General features: G+C 42.0%; 1 protein-coding gene and 3 pseudogenes across 1 annotated transcript in view; 1 reads left to right on the top strand and 3 right to left on the bottom strand.

The window, feature by feature from the left end:
• Positions 1-10,029, top strand: part of LOC106879555 (transmembrane protein 132C) — a 184,158-nt gene extending 174,129 nt beyond the window's left edge. Inside the window, exons 7-10 of the mRNA XM_014929189.3 lie at positions 380-585; positions 3,852-4,116; positions 6,147-6,338; positions 7,517-10,029. Coding sequence (XP_014784675.1) covers positions 380-585; positions 3,852-4,116; positions 6,147-6,338; positions 7,517-8,755 — 1,902 coding nt within the window. The 3' untranslated portion in view covers positions 8,756-10,029. The remainder of the gene's footprint in view (positions 1-379; positions 586-3,851; positions 4,117-6,146; positions 6,339-7,516) is intronic.
• Positions 10,030-16,436: 6,407 nt separating this feature from the next.
• Positions 16,437-17,354, bottom strand: LOC149134974 (large subunit ribosomal RNA; annotated as a pseudogene; the record flags this gene model as incomplete).
• An 827-nt stretch (positions 17,355-18,181) lies between these two features.
• On the bottom strand, positions 18,182-18,340 carry LOC149134973 (5.8S ribosomal RNA; annotated as a pseudogene).
• A 500-nt stretch (positions 18,341-18,840) lies between these two features.
• Positions 18,841-20,596, bottom strand: LOC149134972 (small subunit ribosomal RNA; annotated as a pseudogene).
• Between the last annotated feature and the right edge of the window lie 2,628 nt (positions 20,597-23,224).

Genomic DNA, 23,224 nt, shown 5'->3' with positions numbered 1-23,224 from the left:
TCAAAAAGTTCCACGAGGCTCCGGCAGGGGATGGTGGCGAACCCTGCTGTACTCTTTCACCACAACTTTCTCTCACTCTTACTTCCTGTTTCTGTTGTTGTGCCTGTAATTCAAAGGGTCAGCCTTGTCACACTGTGTCACGCTGAATATCCCCCGAGAACTACGTTAAGGGTACACGTGTCTGTGGAGTGCTCAGCCACTTGCACGTTAATTTCACGAGCAGGCTGTTCCGTTGATCGGATCAACTGGAACCCTCGACGTCGTAAGCGACGGAGTGCCAACAACAACGATAATAATAATAAAAATAATAATAATAATAATAATAATGATAATAATAATAATGATAATAATAATAATAATAATTGCTGTTTGTTTGCAGGTTTCTCGGAACTGTTCCTTCATCTATGTTGATGGCAAAGAAAAGATTGGGTCACGCAATGTCACAGTAATTGCCAAGTCACGGCAGCTGGTTGCCTTTACACATGTCACAGTGTGGATGCCAGATGAAAGACTCAATATCCAGTTGTCAGATAACAAACTCAGTCAGATCAAACGATGGAAAGTGACAAAGGACCGCATCTTGCTGTAAGTTACCACACTTTCTTTTTATTGGCAATTGATTTGATGTTTCTCAGTGTGTGTGTGTTGTTGCTATTGTTGCTTAGCTTCAGATCAACTTTGGTTAAGTAAACCTATGTTCTATCCATGTGAAAAACAACAGTTACGTGTTAATATACTAAATGCTGGGAATAACGAGAAGTTAATTAGAAATAGATATGTGATGAGGAACCAGAACCATAGCAAATACTCACAAATGAGTATGACTTGCTACCATGTACTATGTTTTCACTAATTATTTTAGGTGCTTGTATAGTCAGGAGCTGATATAAATACCCTCTAAGCCCTCCCTCCTTTGACTCAGAAAAACATTGAAGATATGACAGTGGAGTAGAGAAAATGCTGCACCAGTACTCAGCTGGTATTCATTTTCAACTTAGGAGACTGAAGTGATGTGAAATGACTCCAGAATTCCTTGCCACCTTCACATTTCACAAGGAGAAAATATTGAAAATAATAATGATCAATATTATCTTTACATTCTTCAGGCAAGTATGATAGACAACTCCAGATATGTTTTGGTATTATCCTGACTTCCTTAGTAAAGTATAGACTTCACAATATGTGCCAAAGAAGTGGTGGAACAATCACAAATTATAATACATTTATTGGCATAGAAACAGAATTATTTAGTTAGATATTAAATCATTCAGAGATACTATCTGTAACTTGTTAGCTTTTTAATGCTAACTAGAAATGTATTAATGTACATCAAATATGTTTACACTATGTTACAATATGTTTGATTATTCAGATATGAAGTAGTATGCAGTGTTTCATGTAGAATACTTCATCAGATGTTCTCATGATGAAACACTTCCTCTTAAATATTAAATATTTCCTCTCTTCTCTACTTCTAACAGCACATTAACTGTTCCTCATTTTTATCTTGTATTCCACTGACTCTTTCACACACACCCCACTCTTAATTTCCTCACATTCTTGTGATCCTAAACATTGTGTTAAATTATTGTGTTATAGTAGAGCCATGGTAGCCATTAATAACACACATAGACCTTTTTTATTTCATTTAAAAAAACACATCACTTTTTGTTTCATTTCATAATATCATTAGAAAATAAAACAAAAGTGAACATAAAGCTATATGGGTTTTAAATGACTAGCAAAACTCTGCTACAATGCAATGATTTCAGTGGCAGAGCTCTTAGTGTTAAACAAAACCCTTTGTGGTATTTATTCCAGCTCCTTGCATTCAGGGTTCAATTCCCATGAAGGTCAACTTAGACTTTCATCCTCTCCAGGACGATATATAATATATGAAGTATATTAGCTGAGGTTAGTGGACTAATGGAAACCTTGAAGTGTTAAACAGGTTGGCATGCAGTATTTGCTCCAACTCTTTGCTTTCTGAGTTCAAACCCCACTGTGGTCTACATGGATGGTAAATTTAATCCATTCCCTGGTTTTACATCACTACCTGGACCCTGGGTACCTTTAGAGCAATCCTGTCTGTTTCATGCAGTCATGTTAGGTTTCAGGTTTGAGGCTACTTTCCTGCCTCCTACCAGTCTGAGAAGCCTTGAAAAAAGGATCGTAGATGTTCGCTTTTCTCCTGACCAACTAATAAAAGAAAGTCATTTGACAAACAAGTATAGTTCCAAAATATTAAATTGTTTGATATGTTATTGATTATTAATGATGGTGATGGTGGTGATGACAACAATGCTACCACTGCCAACACCAATTTTATTTATCCTGGAAGAATGAAGGTTAAAGTTGACTTTAGCAGAATGTGAAATCAAAGCTATAAGTCCCCAAACAAGACATTGTTTATGTATCAAATTGAAATACCTACTATATCAGACAACTCTGCTAAGTTCATAATGCTGATTTCAAAAATTCTAAATATAAATTCTAAAATAATTAATAAATTCTAAATATAAAAACAACTTTAATATTGTTGTAAAACATATTATGATCAAATCCAAAGTTTAAGATAGAAAGTATATGTTAATTAACAACTCTGATAGAAAGCATGTGTTCTGTGAAAGTTCAGATAGAAAGTATGCATTCTTTGGAAGCCAAGATAGAAAGCATGTGTTCAGTAGAAGTTTATATCTGTCTCTCCTCTTTTGCTTCATCTTTGTTGTCTCTCCCCTTCCCTCAAATCTCACTAAAAACTAAAAACACTGGAATATTCTCTATCTGTCTCTCCACATTAACCCATAGAAGTACTAACTGCCCATTAATCACATGAATTTCACTTGTCTAAGATGATCTATAAAATTCATAAACACTTCCTTCTTTTCTGGTGAACAAACCCAACACCAGAAAATTGTTATTTGAGCTGTAATTGGAAGCATTTTAGATAAGATGAAGATGATGATACATAATCAGATAAATTTGTTTTGTTTCTTTATGCTTGGCACTCCATCCGCCATATGTCTGAAAAAAGGTAAAACTTATTTAAATTTCAAATGCAATAAACAAAAGTTGGAAGAATGGAGCTTCAAAAAAAAATCCTATAAAACTATGATAAAAGTAGTGTTTGTGTTAATTCAAATAACATTGGAACAGATTAAAATGAATGGAAAAAAGAAATGGACAAATTTATCAGACAACTCAATCAATATATTTGAAAAACTTTTGCTACTGGATGCTTTCACGGTTCCTATATACCATAACGTCCAGGTATATCCAACAGGTTTTAATAGATCATTAGAATAAATACTTTACAATTTACAGCTTTGTCCTGACACATCCTCATTTCAGATCACCTCTTAGCTCAATCAAATAGTTCCCAGTAATATACTGGTGTAAATTTAGTCAACTCTTTCAGCTTTGTTTACAATAGTACAAACCAGAGTCTTGCAACCAGATTCTTTTGGTATTATAGACTGCTTCCAGTGTAATGGATGGCAGAATTGAAAGAATATTGATCAAAATCCTTTGCAGCATTTAATTACAAACTGTGTTCAAATTCAGATAAGGTCAGTGTTTTCATTCTTTCAAGGTTGATAAAAAAACAAACAAACTAACAGTTAGGTAGTGAAGTCAATTTAATCGACTATATCCTCTCCCAGAATGAGTGGCCCTGTATCTAAAATTAGAAATATTTATAGATCACCTCCTTCCCTCCCTCATGATGTCTCACTAATATTGTAATGTAAGGATACTGCCAAGGAAAATTAATGATTTACGAAAATCAGTGATTCATATATTTTACCATTTCTATTTTACTTATCTATCTATTTATTTTCCATGTGTTGCAGTCGCCGTAAGAAGAGGGACAAAATTCTTGGTATGGATGACCCAACACGAAACATGTGTCGTCTGCGTTACCAACAGTCAACGGTTGATGTTTACGCTAGCTTCTGTGTCCTAGAAAATGGTCGGCTGCAGTACTACACGGGCAAGAAGACTTACTTTCGTGTCACTGAGATGTTGAAGGACCGTCTACGTTTGTCTGACTCTCACATCGCTTCCTTAAGCGGGAATATTATTATGGGCAAAAACCCGGGCTTGACAGAAATTCAAGTAAGCAGCTATATTAATCCAAGGGAGATGACTCTGTATTTCACATTAACTTTTTATCAGTGATTACTCCTCCCTCTTTAATTTATTTTATTTTCTTGAGGCTTAATCAACGGACAAAAGGAAGCACGAAGCTTGTGGGGAAAAGGAAGGAATAATCTGGGTATCTTATCTGGATGCTTGCATCAGAATGCACTTCACTAAAGCACTCAACAGCTAAGTACTGGTGTTAAATCAGGCTAAATATTATATCTACTATCTAAGAAGAGTGACAGTTTATGCAATGGATTTCAGGTCATGGCAGAATTTACCTGACATTACATCCTCCATTACTGTTTTGATATGTCGCCCATCAACTGTAGCAGCATCTTTCCATGGCAATATTGCAACCTGTTGTCCACAAGAACAAGCAGTATCTCTTCCAGGACTATACTGTACCAGTCAATAGCTTCAAAGTTTTTTGGAGTCATTACTGGAGTCTATTTTACTCAACATCTTTAGCTTCTCAATGAGAAGGTGGGTGCAACTGATTTCCTGGCTAATGCTAAGAACCATGGATGGTGACTTTCCAAATAAATTCCAATTTTTTTATTGGAAGACAATTTTTTCGCTGTGGAATGTGTGCAGAAATGTCTTCTTTTTTTTTACGAAGTATGTGTGCATCCATGTAAGCATCACTCAAATTGTTTCAATTAAAAAAAAAAATTGATTTCATCTTGAAAAGCCTTGTGTACACTTATTTATTCCTTTGTACATTAGTTATTAAAAAATGTGTATTTGTACAAATGCACAGTTTGGAGGGAACACCAGTTACAATCATTTTCGCATCATCTTCTTTTGTACTTCTAATTGAAATAAAGTGAAAATATACAATATAAATGTAATATATAATATTTATATTATATAAAGTTGTATAACAGCACAGGCATGGCTGTATGGTAAAGAAGCTTGCTTCCCAACTACATGTTTCCAGGTTCAGTCCCACTGTATGGCACATTGGGCAACTGTCTTTTACTGTCTTCTAAGCCTCACACTTACCAAAGCCTTGTGAGTAGATTTAGTACACAGAAACCGAAAGAAGCCCATCACACACATCTGTGTTTGTCTTTGTCCCCCACCATCATTTGACAACTAATGTTGGTGTATTTATGGTCTCATAATTTAGTGGTTCAGCAAAAGGGACTGATAGAATGAGTACAAGGCTTTTCAAAAAATAAGGACTCTGGTTGATTCATTTGACTAAAATTCTTGAAGGCAGTGCTCCAGCATGGCCACAGTCTAATGACTGAAACAAATATAAAAAAAATTATTATTATATGATGTTATATAAGTTCAAGTTTATTATAATAATATTCTGTATGTTATAAATGGTAAAGTGTCTCTACTTATATGAACAGAAAATTTATGAAGAATTTTTCACTAATGCAACCTCACTTAATACATTTGCAATTTTTTGGACTATTAACCTCATCTTTAAAATGAAACATCTTTAATATTTATATCTACACAATGTATCATTAAGTTTGATTTCTTTTGGAGTATCATCATGCATTTTATTCCTAGATGTGTATATAGTACCAGAATGGATTTGAACTTCAAACTTTATTCTAAACTAAATATAGTAACACCCTTATTCACTAGACTACTGATGCATATGCTACATACTAAACCAAGAATAAAACACTTGATAACAATGTAAGATCAAATTGATTGAAACATAGTAAAGACCACCACCACCACCACCATTATTTTACATCTGTTTTCCCTGCTGACTTGGGTTAGACAGGCCAGAGGACCACATCTTACTCGGTCATCTCAGTTTTAACATGGTTTTTATGGCTGAATGCCCTTCTTAAAAATAACCCTTTTACAGAGTGTACTAGATACACTTTCCCATAACATCAACACTGTAAATATTAAAACATTTTTCATCTCTAAAGGTGAAGTAAATTATCCAAAAAATTATATTAACACTACATCTCAGACATTTAAACATTTCATTAACCTTACCTATTTTACTTTACTATCAACAGGTATTATCACCAACAAGCCGAGTTATGGCTGCTAAAGAAATACGAGTCGGTCAAGACAAAGTTGCCATTCAACGCTTGCTCATAAATACAGTGACAGACATAAGCCTTGAGATTAGAGAAGCTGCACTAAATGACCCAACCACTATTCTGGCCGTTGTTCATGTCAACAACCAACTGAAAACTAAATTCCAGGTATGTTTATCAGTATCGTTATAATGTTTGCTGTGAGGTTAGGTTGGATGAAATGTTGTAAGAGTGTTGTAAGAGATGGATGTCTGGAACAGAGGTAAGTCATTGGTGTAGAACATATGATGGTAGCCATAACAAAGAAAGCTAGATGGTGATTTGAAGTAGTGGTAGTGAATAGTCACTTCAAGTACAGGTAAGTCATGGCAGTATGGACATGTGATTAGAGAGAATCATAGATATAGAAATAAGTCAATGGTGTGGATGGTAGCTACAATAAAGGTATGTCAGTGGTATGAACATGTGATGATAGTTTTTAGTAGGGGTATAGTGCATGTAGTGGTAAAGGATGATTGTTGCAGTTGAGGTAAGTCACAATGGTATGGTCATGTGATGGTAGTTACAGTAGAAGTATGTCTAAGCCTTTCTTCTTCTCTCTTTTTTCTCTTGCTTGATTCACCCCTAACCTGCCTTCCCTTACTACCTAATCTACCTTCCACTAAATTGAAATTACTACTATCTTACCCCTCCTTCTAGAAAGAAAAACAAATAGAATATATAGAAATTAAATTCCTGTTTGGTTCACTAGACTGTTGATTAACAGCCCAGTCAAGATGGTATTTTCTTCATCTCCTACTCTTGTATTTGCACACATTTACAAACTGACTTTCTGAAATGAGCTTCCATTATGCAGCTGAGGAGTACATTTTCATTGCACGTCTTATGTGGTGTTCTCACTACATAAATAAATGAAGTTTGTACGAAACGTACATACTGCTATGACCTAATACATTTTTGTTGCTTTTCTTCAAAATATATATATATATAATGCTATTTGCAGACATTGGAATTTTACATAGTCCTTCTGCTTGTCATGTCCTATCAAACCATTCAGTCCATACCATCATGGAAGAAATTTTGATGGTTATCATTGATATACATATGAGAGAGAGAGAGAGAGAGAAAAGGGGGATATATGTCTTACAAAAGGGGAATGCCACTTTGGCTAATTTAGTCTGAAGTACTGATTGGAATGTGTGTTCTATCAGGCCTATCAACAAATAAAACAAGCCTTATAGATCTCAGTTATTCATAGAATGATTCATTTTATTTCAGTCATAAAACATATTTCTATTTCATTATCATTATTATCTTAAGTAAAACTTTTCTGTTTTATATTCCAGGAAGCCCTGTTGGACATTGCTGTGCAATTTACAGATAAGACAGTTGTTCCTCTAAAATATATTTCACCATTAGATTACAAGCTAGAAATTTCTTCACTTAATCGGCAAGTACTGAAAATCCCTCGACCATTTGGTTTGCCTTATCAACCAACTGTAATTGCTACAGGGCCAGGTGAGGGCCAGTTGAACATCTCCCTTCGACTTGGACATAGATGTTTCAAGAAAAATATGTTACCACTTGTCTCAAAAACTCTTCACATGAACATCGAGTTTACTAATGAACGAAGCTACCTTGACAAACTGCAGCGAGATAGTCACTATGACAACCGAGCAAGTCGCTTTGACAACCGAGTTAATCGTTATGACAACCGTGCTAGTGACCGCTGGAACCAAAAATCGTCTCCCCAGACTTCATTTTCTGTGCCCACTATTGACATCAGTGCTCAAGATAACAAAATCTACTATGAAAACATCAAAAGTGGTATTAAGCAAATTCCTAAAGTGGCTGACCACCGACAACTCCAATACAAAGAGCAGCAGAATCAACAACAACATCTGCAACAAGACTTCCTTATTGATAACAATAACAATATTGATGGAATGAGACCAAAATCTGCACCTCAGCTGCAACAAGTAGTGAAAGCACCAGAACTCTCTGCCTTGGAGATTGTCATGTATGTCCTGTTGGCTGTTTTCTGCATGGCAATCATCGTCTTCACAGTGAACTGTGTTGTCTTCACTGTACGCTATCGCCGCAAGCAAATGCCAAAAGACATGTGTGGTGGAACAGAGCCTGTGTCGAGTGCCCGTGACTGGGTGTGGGTCGGTCAAGCAACACTGGAGCGGAATGCCGTTAACACGCGCTGCTCTCAGACTCTGATGCCTGAGGAGGACTTCAATGGGAACCAGATGCGTGCTCGCCTGTACAGTGGTACAGAGAGCACCAGGTCAGCTGGCTCCGCGTCAGCTAATTCTTCCGCTGCCACGTCCGCCGGGGGCGGCAGTGGAAGTGGAAGCAATCGCAATAGTACTGTGTCTACGTACATGGGATCTGAATGCAGCATCCGCATCACAGCCAACCCTATGCCTGCTGAAGGTGCAACAGGGGCAGCAGGAGTTAGTACGGACAGTCATAGTAATCATCATAATGCCCCTCCAGAGTGGGATTACGAAGCAATGGGGCTTACTTATGAGCAGTTTCGAGATTACCTGGACAATCTGAAAGAATCGACTGCCTAAACATCAGTTATTTGTTTTTCCTGTCTTTGTCTTGTGTTGCAATGGACAGCTGCACTTCCTGTGTACACAGCAGCTCTTCCTGTGTATACAGCAGCACTTTCTGCATACACAGCTTCCATTTTCCTTGTTATTTCGATAATTCTAGTGACGATGTTTTCTCCGAGCAATGGGCTCAACACACTGAATGGATTTATTAAATCTGAAGAACGAAGACTGACTTATAGACATGTATAAACACACACACACACATACACAAACACACACACACACACACACACAAACACACACACACATACACATAGCTTGCAGCTATATCAGTGACAAATAGTTGTACACTCACCAGACTGAACAGATTGAAGGGAATACACACAGGGCTAGTGTTTGCGTCAATGACTGCCACCCACAGACCTATATATGTATATATATATATATACATATGTATGTATATATATAAATATATATATATATACATATATATATATATATATATATATATATATATATATAAATCAATATTCCTGTTCATTACATGGAAGAGTAGAACTGAACAGAGAAGGACCTGTACTTGAGTGTAACCATACATATACACATACACATACACAAATTAACATGCACACCATCAATAAAATCACAAACACAGACACACACATAAATATACATATACGCATATATGCACTCACATACTCATACACAAATATAGATAGATATTTTTTGTATATTTTCTTTTTTGCTTTTCTAATTTTTTTCTTTTTGTTTTTTTGTGTGTTTGTCAATATTGGACTGGGAAGTCTAGAATTTTGAGGCCCTAAGAAGGATGGTTTATCACAGCAAAACTTCTCTCCAAATGAACAAATTTCTTTATTTTTCATTTCAAAAAAAAAAAAAGAAAAAATTAAAAAAAAAAAACCCATGTTGCTGCATTCATGTTTGTGTTTCTGTGAATATAACAGTATGAAGATTCAATTCTGGCATGCATATATGTGTGTGTGTGTGCGTTTGTGTTTGTGTTGTATGATTATGTCAAAGGAGAAAAGCTGTGGTATTGAGACATGAATTCTTCAACTAGTTTCTCCAGTGTAACCCTAAATAACAAAACCTCTGCCTCACTCAGACACTCACAACATCAACAACATCAACAACAACAACAACAACAATGATCACAACTACAACAACATCTGCCGCCATAAGTACAACAACGACAACTAAAGCAAAATACAACAGCAATTATAACAACTTCTACAACAGAAATAAAGAAAGAAAACGGGAGTAAATTATGCCATTTGTTGTCAAATGATATAAAATGCCATAACTCTGTTTCCATGGCAACGTTGTGTCTCCTCTCTTTTCCATGCTTGATCCTTGATTTTTATCTTTTCTTTTTTTTTTTTGATGTTTGTCATCATTATCACCATCATCATCATCATTTATTGTTAACAATAACTTTATTATTATTATTACTATTACTATTATTATTATTATTATTATTATTATTATTGACCTCAGCAGTGATGGATTTTTCCGAATCATTATTGTGTTGGACAAAATGCCTAGTGGTATTTCTTCCAACTCATTACATTTTGATTTCAAATTCCGCTGGGGTCAACTTTGCCTTTCATCCTTCTGGGGTCTATAAAATAGACTATCACTCAAGTATTGGGATTGATGGAATCAACTAACACCCACCTCCACTCAAAGTTGCTGGCTTTGTGCCAAAATTTGAAACCACTATCATTATCATCATTAATATCTTTATTATTATTATTATTATTATTATTATTATTATTACTATTATTATTATTATTATTATTATTATTATTACTATTATTATTATTATTATTATCATCATTCAGTTGTGGAAAGAACTGAAGATAGAGTGCCAGAAAAAATGCTTAATAGTATTCAGTTATGTTTCCCTTTACATTCTGAATTCAAATCTTACTGGGGCCAACTCTGATTTTTTTTTTTTTGTTTTTTTGTTTTTTTACCCAGGGTGGGGTAGGGGTGGAGAATCCATAAACTAAGTGACAAACCAATTACTGGGGTGGGGTGTGAATCATTTCGATTAATTAACATATGCTCTCTTTCTCTCTCTCTCTCTCTCCTGCAAATTTGTGGCCTTGTGACAATGTCAGTTATCTAATATTGTTGTTGTTGTTGTTGTTGTTGTTGTTGTAAATATGAAGCATTTAGGCAGCAAGGAGAAACGGTTTGTTAAGCACACACAAATGCAAGTGCATAATGAAACACAGATGCAAACTTCTAAACTATTACGACTCCTCCATAAATATTCCCTTTCCGCCAACACTGACTTCTCTTATGCTGGCCACATGACCTGGACCCATCGACACCACTCTTGAATGATTGGGAATATGTCTGCATATGTGTGTGTGTATGTGCACGTGTATGTGTGTGTGATACCTGTGCAGTCATGATAAAGAGGGTGATGAAGGGATGGTCAGTAAATGGCATGAGGAGGAGGAGGAGGAGGAGGAGAGTGAGGAAGAGATGAAAGCTGCCACACAGATATGTATATGTATTTATATCGATATGTACATGTGTGTTTGTGTATGTATGTGTGTGTGTGTGTGTGTTTGCGTGCATGTATATTTTGTGCTTGTGTGTATATGGTGGGGTAGTTTCCTCTATACAGAAGTGGGTATCTTCAGATTTATAGTGGAAAAACAAAAAGAAATTTATGTTGTTGTGACATTCATACCTTTCCAAAAGTACACTCATATATAAATATAAGCAGCATAGTTCATATGCGTAACTATATAACACGTGTTTGTTAAAAATTTGATTGCAGCTTCAACATATATATAAATATATATATATATATATATATATATATATATATATATATATATATATATATATATATATTTACATGTGTTCAGACTGTATAAAGCAAAAGAAAAAAAAAAGGAAAAAACCAACTATATGGGTGCTTGGTGTGTTATCTTTAATAGGGCAATAATAATAATAATAATGATATGAATAGTTGTAATCATAATAATAATAATAATAATAATCACAATAACAAACAGAAAAATAAAAGTTTTTGTTATATCTTGTTATAACATTTATATAGTTGTGAAGATGATGGTGATGATGATGATGATGATGATGATGATGATGATGATGATGAAAGCCATAATATAAATATTCACAAATATCCCTCACTCTCTCTGTTTCTCACTCACACACACACATACATTCATATATATATATATATATATATATATATATATATATACATATATATAGATATATATATATATATATAACATACATATATATATATATATATATATATATATATATATATGTGAGTGTATATGTGCATGTATGTAAGTACATATGTACATATATATATATATATATATATATATATATGTATGTATATATATATATATATATATATATATATATGCATACATTTGGGTGTATGTTTATATGCATGTGTATGTGTTAATGTATATACAAGTACTTTAATAAATATAAACACTTACATGATGTGTTTAGGTAAACGTGGCAATATGTTTATTTGTTCCATACCATGGGTTTCATGTTGACTGCATGCAGCAAACAATGGAATATTTAAATGTAGCTTTACAAAGTAAATCATTTTGTACATGTCTCACTCACATGAGCTGAGGCACTCAGTCAGGACATGAGTGAGATAGCAGGTTTATGTCAGATATTGTTGCAGAATATAATAAATAATATTAAATAATAATTATTTTTATTATTGTTATTATTTCATTTCTTATTTTACTCTCTCTATTACCACCAGCTCACAGCCATAAACTTATTCCTTTTATTATAATATTTTATTCTCTCTCATCACTTTGCCTAAAATCACCACATTCTCTCTCTTTCTCTCTTCTTTTAGTTATAGTGACCCTCTTTAGACCCTTCACTGTTGCAAGTTGTTTGGTGACCTCAATAGCAGTGCGCCATAAAAGGAGTATTCATACACTGTAAAATGTTTGATGTTAGGAAGGGCATCCAGCCACAGAGATCATGCCAAATCAGACATCAGGGTACAGTGCAGTCCTCTAATTTGTTGGATCCTCTTGAACTGTCCAGCTCATGCCAGCATGGAGAAAGGACATTAAATGATGATGCATCCAGCTGTAGAAACTCTGCCAAATTAGACTGGAGCCTGGTGTTGCCATCCGGTTTCACCAGTCCTCAGTCAAATCGTCCAACCCATGCTAGCATGGAAAGTGGACGTTAAACGATGATGATGATGATGATGATGATTATTATTATTATTAAGGCAGCAAGTTGGCAGAATTGTTAGCACGCTGGACAAAATGCTTAGCAGAATTTCTTCTGAAATTATATTCTGATTTCAAATTCTGCTGAGATCATCTTTGCCTTTCATCCTTCCAATCAATTACTGGTATCAATTTTATCAACCATACCCTTGCCCAAAATGTGTCTCTATGCCAACCAATGTTACTAATGAGTTAGTAATGCTACTTGTTTATATACTTATATATATATATATATATATATATATATATATATATATATATATATATATATATGTGTGTGTGTGTGTGTGTGTGTGTGTGTGTGTGTGTGTGTGTGTGTGTGTGTGTGTGTGTATATAGCAAAAGTTCCAACCTTGCCTCTTGTGCTTGTAAAAGGTAGAAAAATAAGATATACTCAATACATGTAATAGAGATTGTTCATTTATTCAAAACAGGCTTCTTTTTGTTCTGAGCTTCACTGAGGTCCATATATCTATTTTCCAGTGCTGCATGTGTGCGTGTTCATATATGTATGTACATATTCGTGTGTGTGTGTGTGTGTGTAATGTATGTAAATATATATTTGATTTGTACACACACACACACCTAAGTTCTGATCTGTTACAGCTTCACTCCAGCAACACTGGTGTAATGGCACAGCTTGCTTCGACTATAGACCAACCTGTGATTCTGGAATGGCTTAACCTACCTGTTTGAAAGTTGTAGGAAGACATAAGTATTGTTGAATGAACCGTTTGTTCAATATTTACTAATTGCATGTAGACATTAAAGAGGGATAAGCTGTATTGTATAATCTTAATGGCATGGTCTGTTCAGGTTGTGTTGCAATGGTGGGATATCAAAATCAGTGCTGATGATTAGTAAAACAATTTATTATCTCAACAGCAAGCCTTTTATGGTAACAACATATATATAGTCTCTTTGGACCATATCTCATTATAGTATCTTTCAAATTTATGTGGAAGGAATCTTAACATGCAACCATATTTACAACTGAGAAGACTGCACCTCTACATGGACCCTAAAAATAACTGGGTGGATTGTAAACCCTTGTGGTCTGTATTAGTAGCTGTGTTAACTACATCTCCATTCTCATCGTTTAACGTCCGCTTTCCATGCTAGCATGGGTTGGACGATTTGACTGAGGACTGGTGAAACCAGATGGCTACACCAAGCTCCAATCTGATTTGGCAGAGTTTCTACAGCTGGATGCCCTTCCTAACGCCAACCACTCCGAGAGTGTAGTGGGTGCTTTTTACGTGCCACCGGCACGAAGGCCAGTCAGACGATACTGGCAACAGCCACGTTCAAAATGGTGTATTTTATGTGCCACCCACACAAGAGCCAGTCCAGGGGCACTGGCAACGATCTCGCTCGCAGATTAGTCAAGTTATGGATTTAATGTCATCATTTTATTATTGTTCCTGTTGTTAAAGTGGTAAGCTGGCTGGATGATTAGCACGCTAAACAAAATGCTTAGTGGCATTTCTTCTGGCTTTATGCCCTGAGTTCAAACTTCGTCAAGGTTGGCTTTACCTTTCATCCTTTTGGGGGGGGGGGGTCGATAAAAATAAGTGCTAATTAAGTATTGGGAGTGATGCAATTGACTTCCTCTTTCCCTCAAAGACTGCTGACCCTGTCCCAAAATTTTAAACTATTATTATTATTATCATTATTATTGTTGTTAAGGTGGTGAGATGGTGGGATTGTTAGCATGTCAGACAAAATGCTCAATGATATTTCTTCTGGCTACATTTTCTGAGTTCAAATTCTGCCAACATAGGCTTTACTTTTCATCCTTTCAGGGTCGATAAAATAAGTACCTGTTAAGCACTGGTGTCAATGTAATCAATTACTCCTTCCTCTAAAATTGATGGCCTTGTGCTAAAATTTGAAACCATTATTAATGTTGTAGTTGTTTTATTAGTATGGCAGACTTCCTCTTTATACAAAGTAACTTAGCAAATCACTTTGTCTGTTTTGTGGGTAGTCACCTATGTATAATTATGTGTGTGTTTAGTTGTATGTTTGCAACAATGTATCTAACTGTATGTGCCTACATATCTATATGTCTGTATATAAATACATTCATAGATATAGATAAATTTACATATGTATACTTCATAATGTTGTCACTATTCTCTCTCATCTGTCTCTCCCTCACTTTCTCTTTTATACTCATACATACAACTATATCTTATATATAATTATTATACATTATAAATATATACTACAAATATGTACATATATTTGTGTATGTGTGTTTGCACATATATGTGTGCATGTGTGTGTTAGATATCTGTGCTTTTGTAACTAATAATAAAATATATAATCATTGAATTGGCAGAATCACTATAGCCTTGCAGCATGTAGCTACATCTTTTTACAATCTATCCAAGTTTAATTTTGCATTCAGTCCTTCTGGGGACAATAAAATAGAATACCAGTCATACAGTGAGGTCAATATAATCAACTATGCCCCTTGCCCAACTAATTCGACCTTATGTCAATATTTGAAAGCCAATATTCAATATTCAAGTTGTGTCTTCTAAAATCTAGTCTCTTTTCTTGGGGTTTATGTTTTCTGGTAAAACTTATTTTGTTCCACTTAAAAGGAAAAGAAAACGAAAAATCACATAATCACACCCCTCTCTGCCAATCAAGAAATTTCTGATACACGAACAATGAAAATGAAAATAAAGAATGAGAAAAAGGAAACAATTTCTTCAGAATTTTACTTCTTATTTTTTTATTTTGACATCTTTTTAAATGGTTTAAATGCTTGCTTCACACCATGTCATAGAATGTGGAGGGTTTGCAGTGCCTGGAATGGCAGAGCGATGTTATATTACATGTTGAACTGTTCGATATGTGTGACAAGGTAGAAAATCTGTCAATGAATTTCATCTGACCCATGCAAGCATTGAGAAGTGGATGTTAAAACAAATATATGTACAGTGGAATCTCAGTTTACAAATTTAATTCCTTTCTGAAGGCTGTTCGTCACCTGAGATGTTTGTAAACTGAAATTATTTTTTCTATAGGAAATTCAAGAGAGGAAACAGCGAATTCGAGCAGAAATGTGCACTAAGTGAAAGCTAGACAGCAACTGATGCTCTCTGGCTGATATCCCCAGCTTGTAGGCTTGAGTGTTCATTACTGGAAACACCGTTCATCATCCAAGATGTTTATATTCGAAAAACTGTTTGTAAACCGATGTCCCACTGTGTATATGAGTGAATGTATGTGAACGGTACTTCAAAAATACTGATATTCATGGCAACTAGATGGATGAATCCGTGGTTATTCAGTTGATCATCACTATATCTCTCAAGTGCATAGTGCAAGGGGCATAACTCTCAGTGTATGACCAGTATTTTTAATATTTATGTAATGATATATATAAACGATGATGATGATATATATATATATATATATGTATACCGGGCATCGGAAAGTCGCCTCGCCGGCGATCGCGCAACCTGTCGCCCAGCCGGTCCGGCATCGGTCGCTCGCTCCAGCGCCATCCATTTTCGGGGCCAGTCCATTCGGCAGGTAAGTTGTTACACACTCCTGAGCGGATTCCGACTTCCGTGGCCACCGTCCTGCTGTCTATATCGACCGACACCCTTTCGGGAATCTAATGGGCGAAGCGTAGGGCACCTTAGCCGGACGTTCGGTTCATCCCACATCACCAGTTCTGCTTACCAAAAGTGGCCCACTTGGCACTGTGCATTCGTCGCAAGAATCGCGCAAAAAATGAACAATTCGTAAACGGCCGCCTCCGTTCGGAAGAGGAGCGGCCCGTTTCGCCCGTTCCGAGTTCGAAAGTAGATCGAGGCCGTCAACGTCCCCGGGGCCTCCAGTCGTTCGCTTTACCGGACGGAATTGCGTGTCGTTTTCCCGCTGGCGCCAGCTATCCTGAGGGAAACTTCGAAGGGAACCAGCTACTAGACGGCTCGATTGGTCTTTCGCCCCTACACCCAGTTCCGACGATCGATTTGCATGTCAGAGGCGCTTCGGACTTCCACCAGAGTTTCCTCTGGCTTCGTCCCGACCGGGCGTAGATCGTAATCTTTCGGGTCCCCGGCCGCCTGCTACACCTCAGTCGGAGCGGGAACGCGCGGGCCCGACCCGAGAACGATGCTTCGAAACGCCGCGAAGAGCGAGCCTTCGATAAGACAACGGCGCCCGAGGAGGGTGACGAGGCTACGGCGGCCCGAGCGGCGATGTGTCACGTTCTCATTTTCGCTGTGCCGTCGGAGTTCGCGAAGTGAAAGACTCCAACGACTCGCAGTCGACTGGGACTCCTCGGTCCGTGTTTCAAGACGGGTCGGGTAGGTTGCCGATGCTCGTCGCTGACCGGCGGCAGCGGGCGGCTTTTCGGGCGTTCCCGCTCTTCGCGAGCGAAGGGCGAGCGGCCGCGTCGCTTTCGCGACTCGCTGCGTCGTGCTTGCTGAAGGCGAGATGCGTTAGCCCGTCTCCGTCGGTTAGACGTGCTTGCGCTTTCGTGGAGCGACGGGCCCAGTCGAGAGAAGCGCCTGGCACCCGCTCTGGGCAGCCCCGATCGAAGGGACTCCGAACCTAGCCGGGCGAAACGATCAACCGTGTACGACCCTTGCGCCACAGCTCTCGACGACCGGCGCGGCCGACGAGATTCGGCGTTGGGCTTCTCCCGGTTCACTCGCCGTTACTTAGGGAATCCCGATTGGTTTCTTTTCCTCCGCTTAGCGATATACAGGCTGAAAGGAACGGGCGAGGAAGAGTATACGTACGAGCATACGAACGGCAGCGGCGGGCGCGGACAGACCGGGTGTCTGTCCGTTCCGTCTGTTCGATCGATCGATCTTTTCCTGCTGCTGCAGCTGTCGGGCTCCTTAGCATGTCGCGTCGGCCGCGTGATTCGGGGCGGGCGGCGCGCAGCCGTCGCAGCGCTTCGCAACGATGACGGTCTGGCATTGCGGGAGACGGAGGATCGAGCGGCGCGCGCTCGCTAGTCGGGCTGGAAGCAGAAGCAACGAGAACGAAAGGCGAGCTGTTCCCGTTACTTACGCCGCTTCCCCGGCGCGCGCCCTTTCCTGCGACTCCCCGCCGCTGCTGCAGCCGGCAGCAGCGGCGGACGGCTTTTTCGTGTCGTGACCGCTTTTCAACCGGACGGGGGCCCGTGACGATGGGATCCCGGGGCCGCAATGTGCGTTCGAGGTGTCGATCTTCACTGAGTCCTGCAATTCGCATCAGTTCACGCGGATAGCCGCGCTCTTCATCGACGGACGAGCCGAGTGATCCCCCGTCCAGGGTTTCGGTATTTGCTACTACTAGTACTGACGACCGCCTACCGGCGGTCGAGACAGGAAAGCGAAAAACGAACGGAAAAACGGAAAAAAGGCGAGGAGTATCAACGGCTGCGGCAGCGGAACATCGCACGACTGCCGTAGCCGGTTGCCGCTACAGCCGGAGACGCTGGCGGACGCGGGAGAGGAAGGAAGGAAGACGAGAGAGATACTGAGGTTCATGGAGCCGCAAAGCGTGCAGCATCGTCGGCCTAGCGCACTGTATACGGGCGAGTGCAGGTTGGGTGAGAACTGCGCGGTCGGCAGCAGCGAGATGGGCGTCGGCGGAACGAGTGCGGGCTTCGTCCGCCGCTGCTTCGGCAGCTGCTGCACTGTTAGAGGGCCAACGAGTGCGAGAGGGCCCGGTCGCGGCTTACGAAATAATCGGCTGGATCGCGCCGAAAGGCGAGGAGGAGCAGGAGGCAACGACAGCAATCGATTGCTGCGGCTGCGGCGGCGGCGGCTGCGGTAATGATCCTTCCGCAGGTTCACCTACGGAAACCTTGTTACGACTTTTACTTCCTCTAAGCGATCGGGTTCGGTCGTCTTCTCCGGGCCATCAGAGAACGCGCCGACGACGGCGCGGAAGGCTGCCGCGCGTAAGCGGACTCGTCGGCCAGATCCGAGGATCTCACCGGACTGTTCGATTGGTAGTAGCGACGGGCGGTGTGTATAAAGGGCAAGGACGTGATCGACGCGGGCTGATAACCCGCGCCTACCGGGAATTCTTTGTTCACGGGGTTGGTTCCAGGCCCCAATCCCTATCACGGGAGGTGGTTCAGAGGTTTTCCGACCCTCTCGGGCCGGGAGAGACGCGCCCGATGATACCGCCAGTGTAGCGCGCGTGCGGTCCCGGTCATCTAAGGGCATCACAGACTTGTTATCGCTCCGCCTCGTGCGGCTTTCTGCCGCCCGTCCCTCTAAGAAGCGCTGCGTTCGCCAACCGACTGGCCAGGGCGCGACGGCGTGTCGCCGCCAGGCTCGCGTGGGCTGAGCCGACCGGGTCACCGCTGCCGCTCCGCAACCGACCCCGCAACGCTGCAACCGCCCCGACACACAACGGCAAGCCCGGGCCGCGCGCGGAGCTACCGACGACGGCTTCGGCGCCGCCTCGCTACCGGAAAAGCACTAATCGACGCGCTAGTTAGCAGGCCGGAGTCTCGTTCGATATCGGAATCAACCAGACGGATCGCTCCACCAACTAAGAACGGCCATGCACCACCACCCGCCGAATCGTGAAAGAGCTATCGATCTGTCAATCCTACCGGTGTCCGGACCGGGTGAGTTTTCCCGTGTTGAGACAAATTAAGCCGTAGGCTCCACTCCTAGTGGTGCCCTTCCGTCAATTCCTTTAAGTTTCTGTTTTGCAATCATACTTCCCCCGGAACCGACTATGGTTTCCCGCGCAGGCTCCCCGCCGTGTCATCGAAGCGAACGCCGGCGGAGCGCCAGTCGGCATCGTTTACGGTCGGAACTACGACGGTATCTGATCGTCTTCGAACCTCCGACTTTCGCTCTTGATCGAGGAAAACGTGCTTGCCACACGCCGTCGCTGCAGTGCGTCTTGCGACAATCCAAGAATTTCACCTCTAACGTCGCAATACGAGTGGCCCCGATCGCTCCCTTCGATCATTGCCTCGTCGTGAACGGAGACCGACGGATGACGCGCGGACGAGGCCATCTTCCATCATTCCATGCTTTTCGTATGCAAGCCGACGGGGCTCGCTCTGAGGAACCGTGCGGGCCGAAACGACCGGGAGGTGGACGCGCTACCGCAACGCGTGCGACGACGACGCCCGACGCCGCCGGAAAAGCGAAGCGACGCGCGTGCAAACCGGACGGGGCGAACGAAAACAAGGGGCCGAAGCGGCTGACGCAGCGACGGAGCGGCGCTGCGCGCAGAGCTCCGCGGCCCGACCACGCACGCACTGGCGAATAGGGCCGGGAGTGCGAACGGACGACCGAAGCGGACGCGCGTGCGAGGCATGTAACCGCGACGGCGCTGAACGTGCTGGGGCACGTTTTCGAGACCCGAATTCCGACTACGAGCTTTTCAAACGCAACAATTTTAATATACGCTACGGGAGCTGGAATTACCGCGGCTGCTGGCACCAGACTTGCCCTAACCGTCGCCAGCCTCTTTGCTCGCTCTCTTGCTTGCTTTCCTTCCTTCCTTCCTTCCGACTTTGCTTGCTTATCACTGTTACGACCTACTCGACAAAGCGGTGCCCTGAATCACGCGCAGTTGGGGGTTCGGTAAACGGCGGCGCGCTCTGGTGCGCTTCTGCAGCCGACGCTCCCGCCGCGTGGCCTTAGGCGGGCGCCGGCAACGTCAACTCAGTTACGGCTATACCGTCCAGTACGAGAGGAACCACAGGATCAGTGCAAAGGTTTGCACGCTCGCTCAATAGAGCGGTGGTGCCAGGCTGCCTGTGAACGATAACGGCTGAACGCCTCTAAGCCGGAACCGTAGCCGGACCCGAGTTGTTTTCCAAAAGCGTCTCAACCTCAAGGCGCATGCTTTAGCTCGGCGTGTTTGCTGTCCGCCCGTCACGTTCGAGCAGTGAGCGGCAGCGTCACCAGTGGAATTGCCATTTCGAGATGTCTGCGGCAGTTGAGGCGGTTTCAGCCGCTGACGTTGTCGTGAACATCCTGCCCCCCACGACTTGTTCGAAGAGATTGAGACGAAAAGGATCGCTTGCATATGACTCGACTTGCCATTCGGAGTGACGTGCTTAGTAGAGCAGCTACCACACTGTGATCTATTGAGTCTCTTCTCATGAACGACACAATTCGCACTTTCGAGGCGGCGGCAAGAACGAACCCCCCCCCCCCCAATTTTTCCGATAGAAACTGCGAACCGATCGAGAGACTGAGACTGAGATTTACACGATGACGAAGCGCGACGGGTGGAATTAGTTAATGGTCAGTGAAAAAGAAAAAAATCGAGATCGGTACTGGTCGCATGGCGGCGGCAGAACTAAGGAAGACAAACAGAAAAAACCCAGAGAAAATACAGATTCAAGCGGCGACGTGAAAGCCGCAGCCGAAGCGAGCGAGTCGTCCGAGTGCATTTCCTTGCCGAAGCGAGTGCGCTGCCAAAAGAAGAAGAACGAGGAGGAGACGCTATGTGGGAGACCTGTCTTGGGGATTCTCCCAGTTTCCGTAGAAGTGACTTTTTTTTTTGTAGAACCTCGCGGCTCTCAGACCGACAGAGAATCGGCGACATCGAGCGGGAGTGCGTGTGCCGGTCGTCGCCGCGCGAACGCGATCCCTGCTCCTCCAAGTTAGTTGCGAAGAGCGGGACGCATGCGTTGCACTAAGCGCTAGCAAACAGCTGGAGTAACTCTGACTCTCTATGCATCGAGTAGTGAGGAAACTTGTTTGTAAAGTAGGAAGAAGCAGACGATTGGTGGCGTCGTTCAGATCGAGCAAAGATCAGCTGAGCGGAAGGTGCGATCGAAAGGCCGTCGTCTCAGCGGCGGTGTCGACCGCGCGGTGAGTGTTGGTCATTGTGTTACGCACGCGGTCGACGGGTAAAGGGCTTTGTCGAGTAGGTCGTAACAGTGATAAGCAAGCAAAGTCGGAAGGAAGGAAGGAAGGAAAGCAAGCAAGAGAGCGAGCAAAGAGGCTGGCGACGGTTAGGGCAAGTCTGGTACCAGCAGCCGCGGTAATTCCAGCTCCCGTAGCGTATATTAAAATTGTTGCGTTTGAAAAGCTCGTAGTCGGAATTCGGGTCTCGAAAACGTGCCCCAGCACGTTCAGCGCCGTCGTGGTTACATGCCTCGCACGCGCGTCCGCTTCGGTCGTCCGTTCGCACTCCCGGCCCTATTCGCCAGTGCGTGCGTGGTCAGGCCGCGGAGCTCTGCGCGCAGCGCCGCTCCGTCGCTGCGGCAGCCGCTTCGGCCCCTTGTTTTCGTTCGCCCCGTCCGGTTTGCACGCGCGTCACTTTGCTTTTCCGGCGGCGTCGGGCGTCGTCGTCGCACGCGTTGCGGTAGCGCGTCCACCTCCCGGTCGTTTCGGCCCGCACGGTTCCTCCGAGGGTGCTCTTCGCCGAGTGTCTCACGACGGTCTAAACCCAGCTCACGTTCCCTGTTAGTGGGTGAACAATCCAACGCTTTGCGAATTCTGCTTCGCAATGATGGGAAGAGCCGACATCGAAGGATCAAAAAGCGACGTCGCTGTGAACGATTGGCTGCCACAAGCCAGTTATCCCTGTGGTAACTTTTCTGACACCTCTCGGCAGACGCATAGCTCGCCACTGTTATTTGGAAAGGATCGATGGGCCATGCTTTCGCGGTCTGTATTCGTACTCAAAATTGAGATTGAGCAAGCTTTTGCCCTTTTGCTCAACGCGTGGTTTCTGTCCACGCTGAGCTTGCCTTGGGACACCTGTGTTACCGTTTGACAAACATACCGCCCCAGTCAAACTCCCCGACCGACACTGTTCTCGACAAAGGATCGTGCATTGGCTGCGTCGGTGCCCGCGAAGGCGCTCGACATGCACCGCGTGCTTCGCACCAGATAATAAACCATTGCTCGGCGATGGCCCGATCTTCAAAGGAGCATAACCAGCGGATAACCCCAGACAGCAGTCATCACTTGTAGCCGAGAGAATTTTTGCAGGGCCACATTTGTGGACCTTCACATATTCACACACACAGAGTTTTTTTTCAGTTGTTGTCTACCAAATCCTCTCACTAACCTTTAGTTCCCCACAGGACTGTAGTAGGAGACACTTGTCTTAGGTGCTGCATAACAAGACTGAACCTAAGTCTTCATGGTTGGGAAGCTGACTTCTTAACTATACAAGCATGCCTATAATAATATGCAAATACTGAATCTTTGAAATA

This window comes from Octopus bimaculoides, chromosome 6 (genome assembly GCF_046866305.1).
Source record: "Octopus bimaculoides isolate indiv1 chromosome 6, ASM4686630v1, whole genome shotgun sequence".
Classification (NCBI taxonomy): Eukaryota; Metazoa; Mollusca; class Cephalopoda; order Octopoda; family Octopodidae; genus Octopus; species Octopus bimaculoides.
Note: the sequence above shows the minus strand (reverse complement) of the source record. Positions and strands in the feature narration are given on the sequence as shown.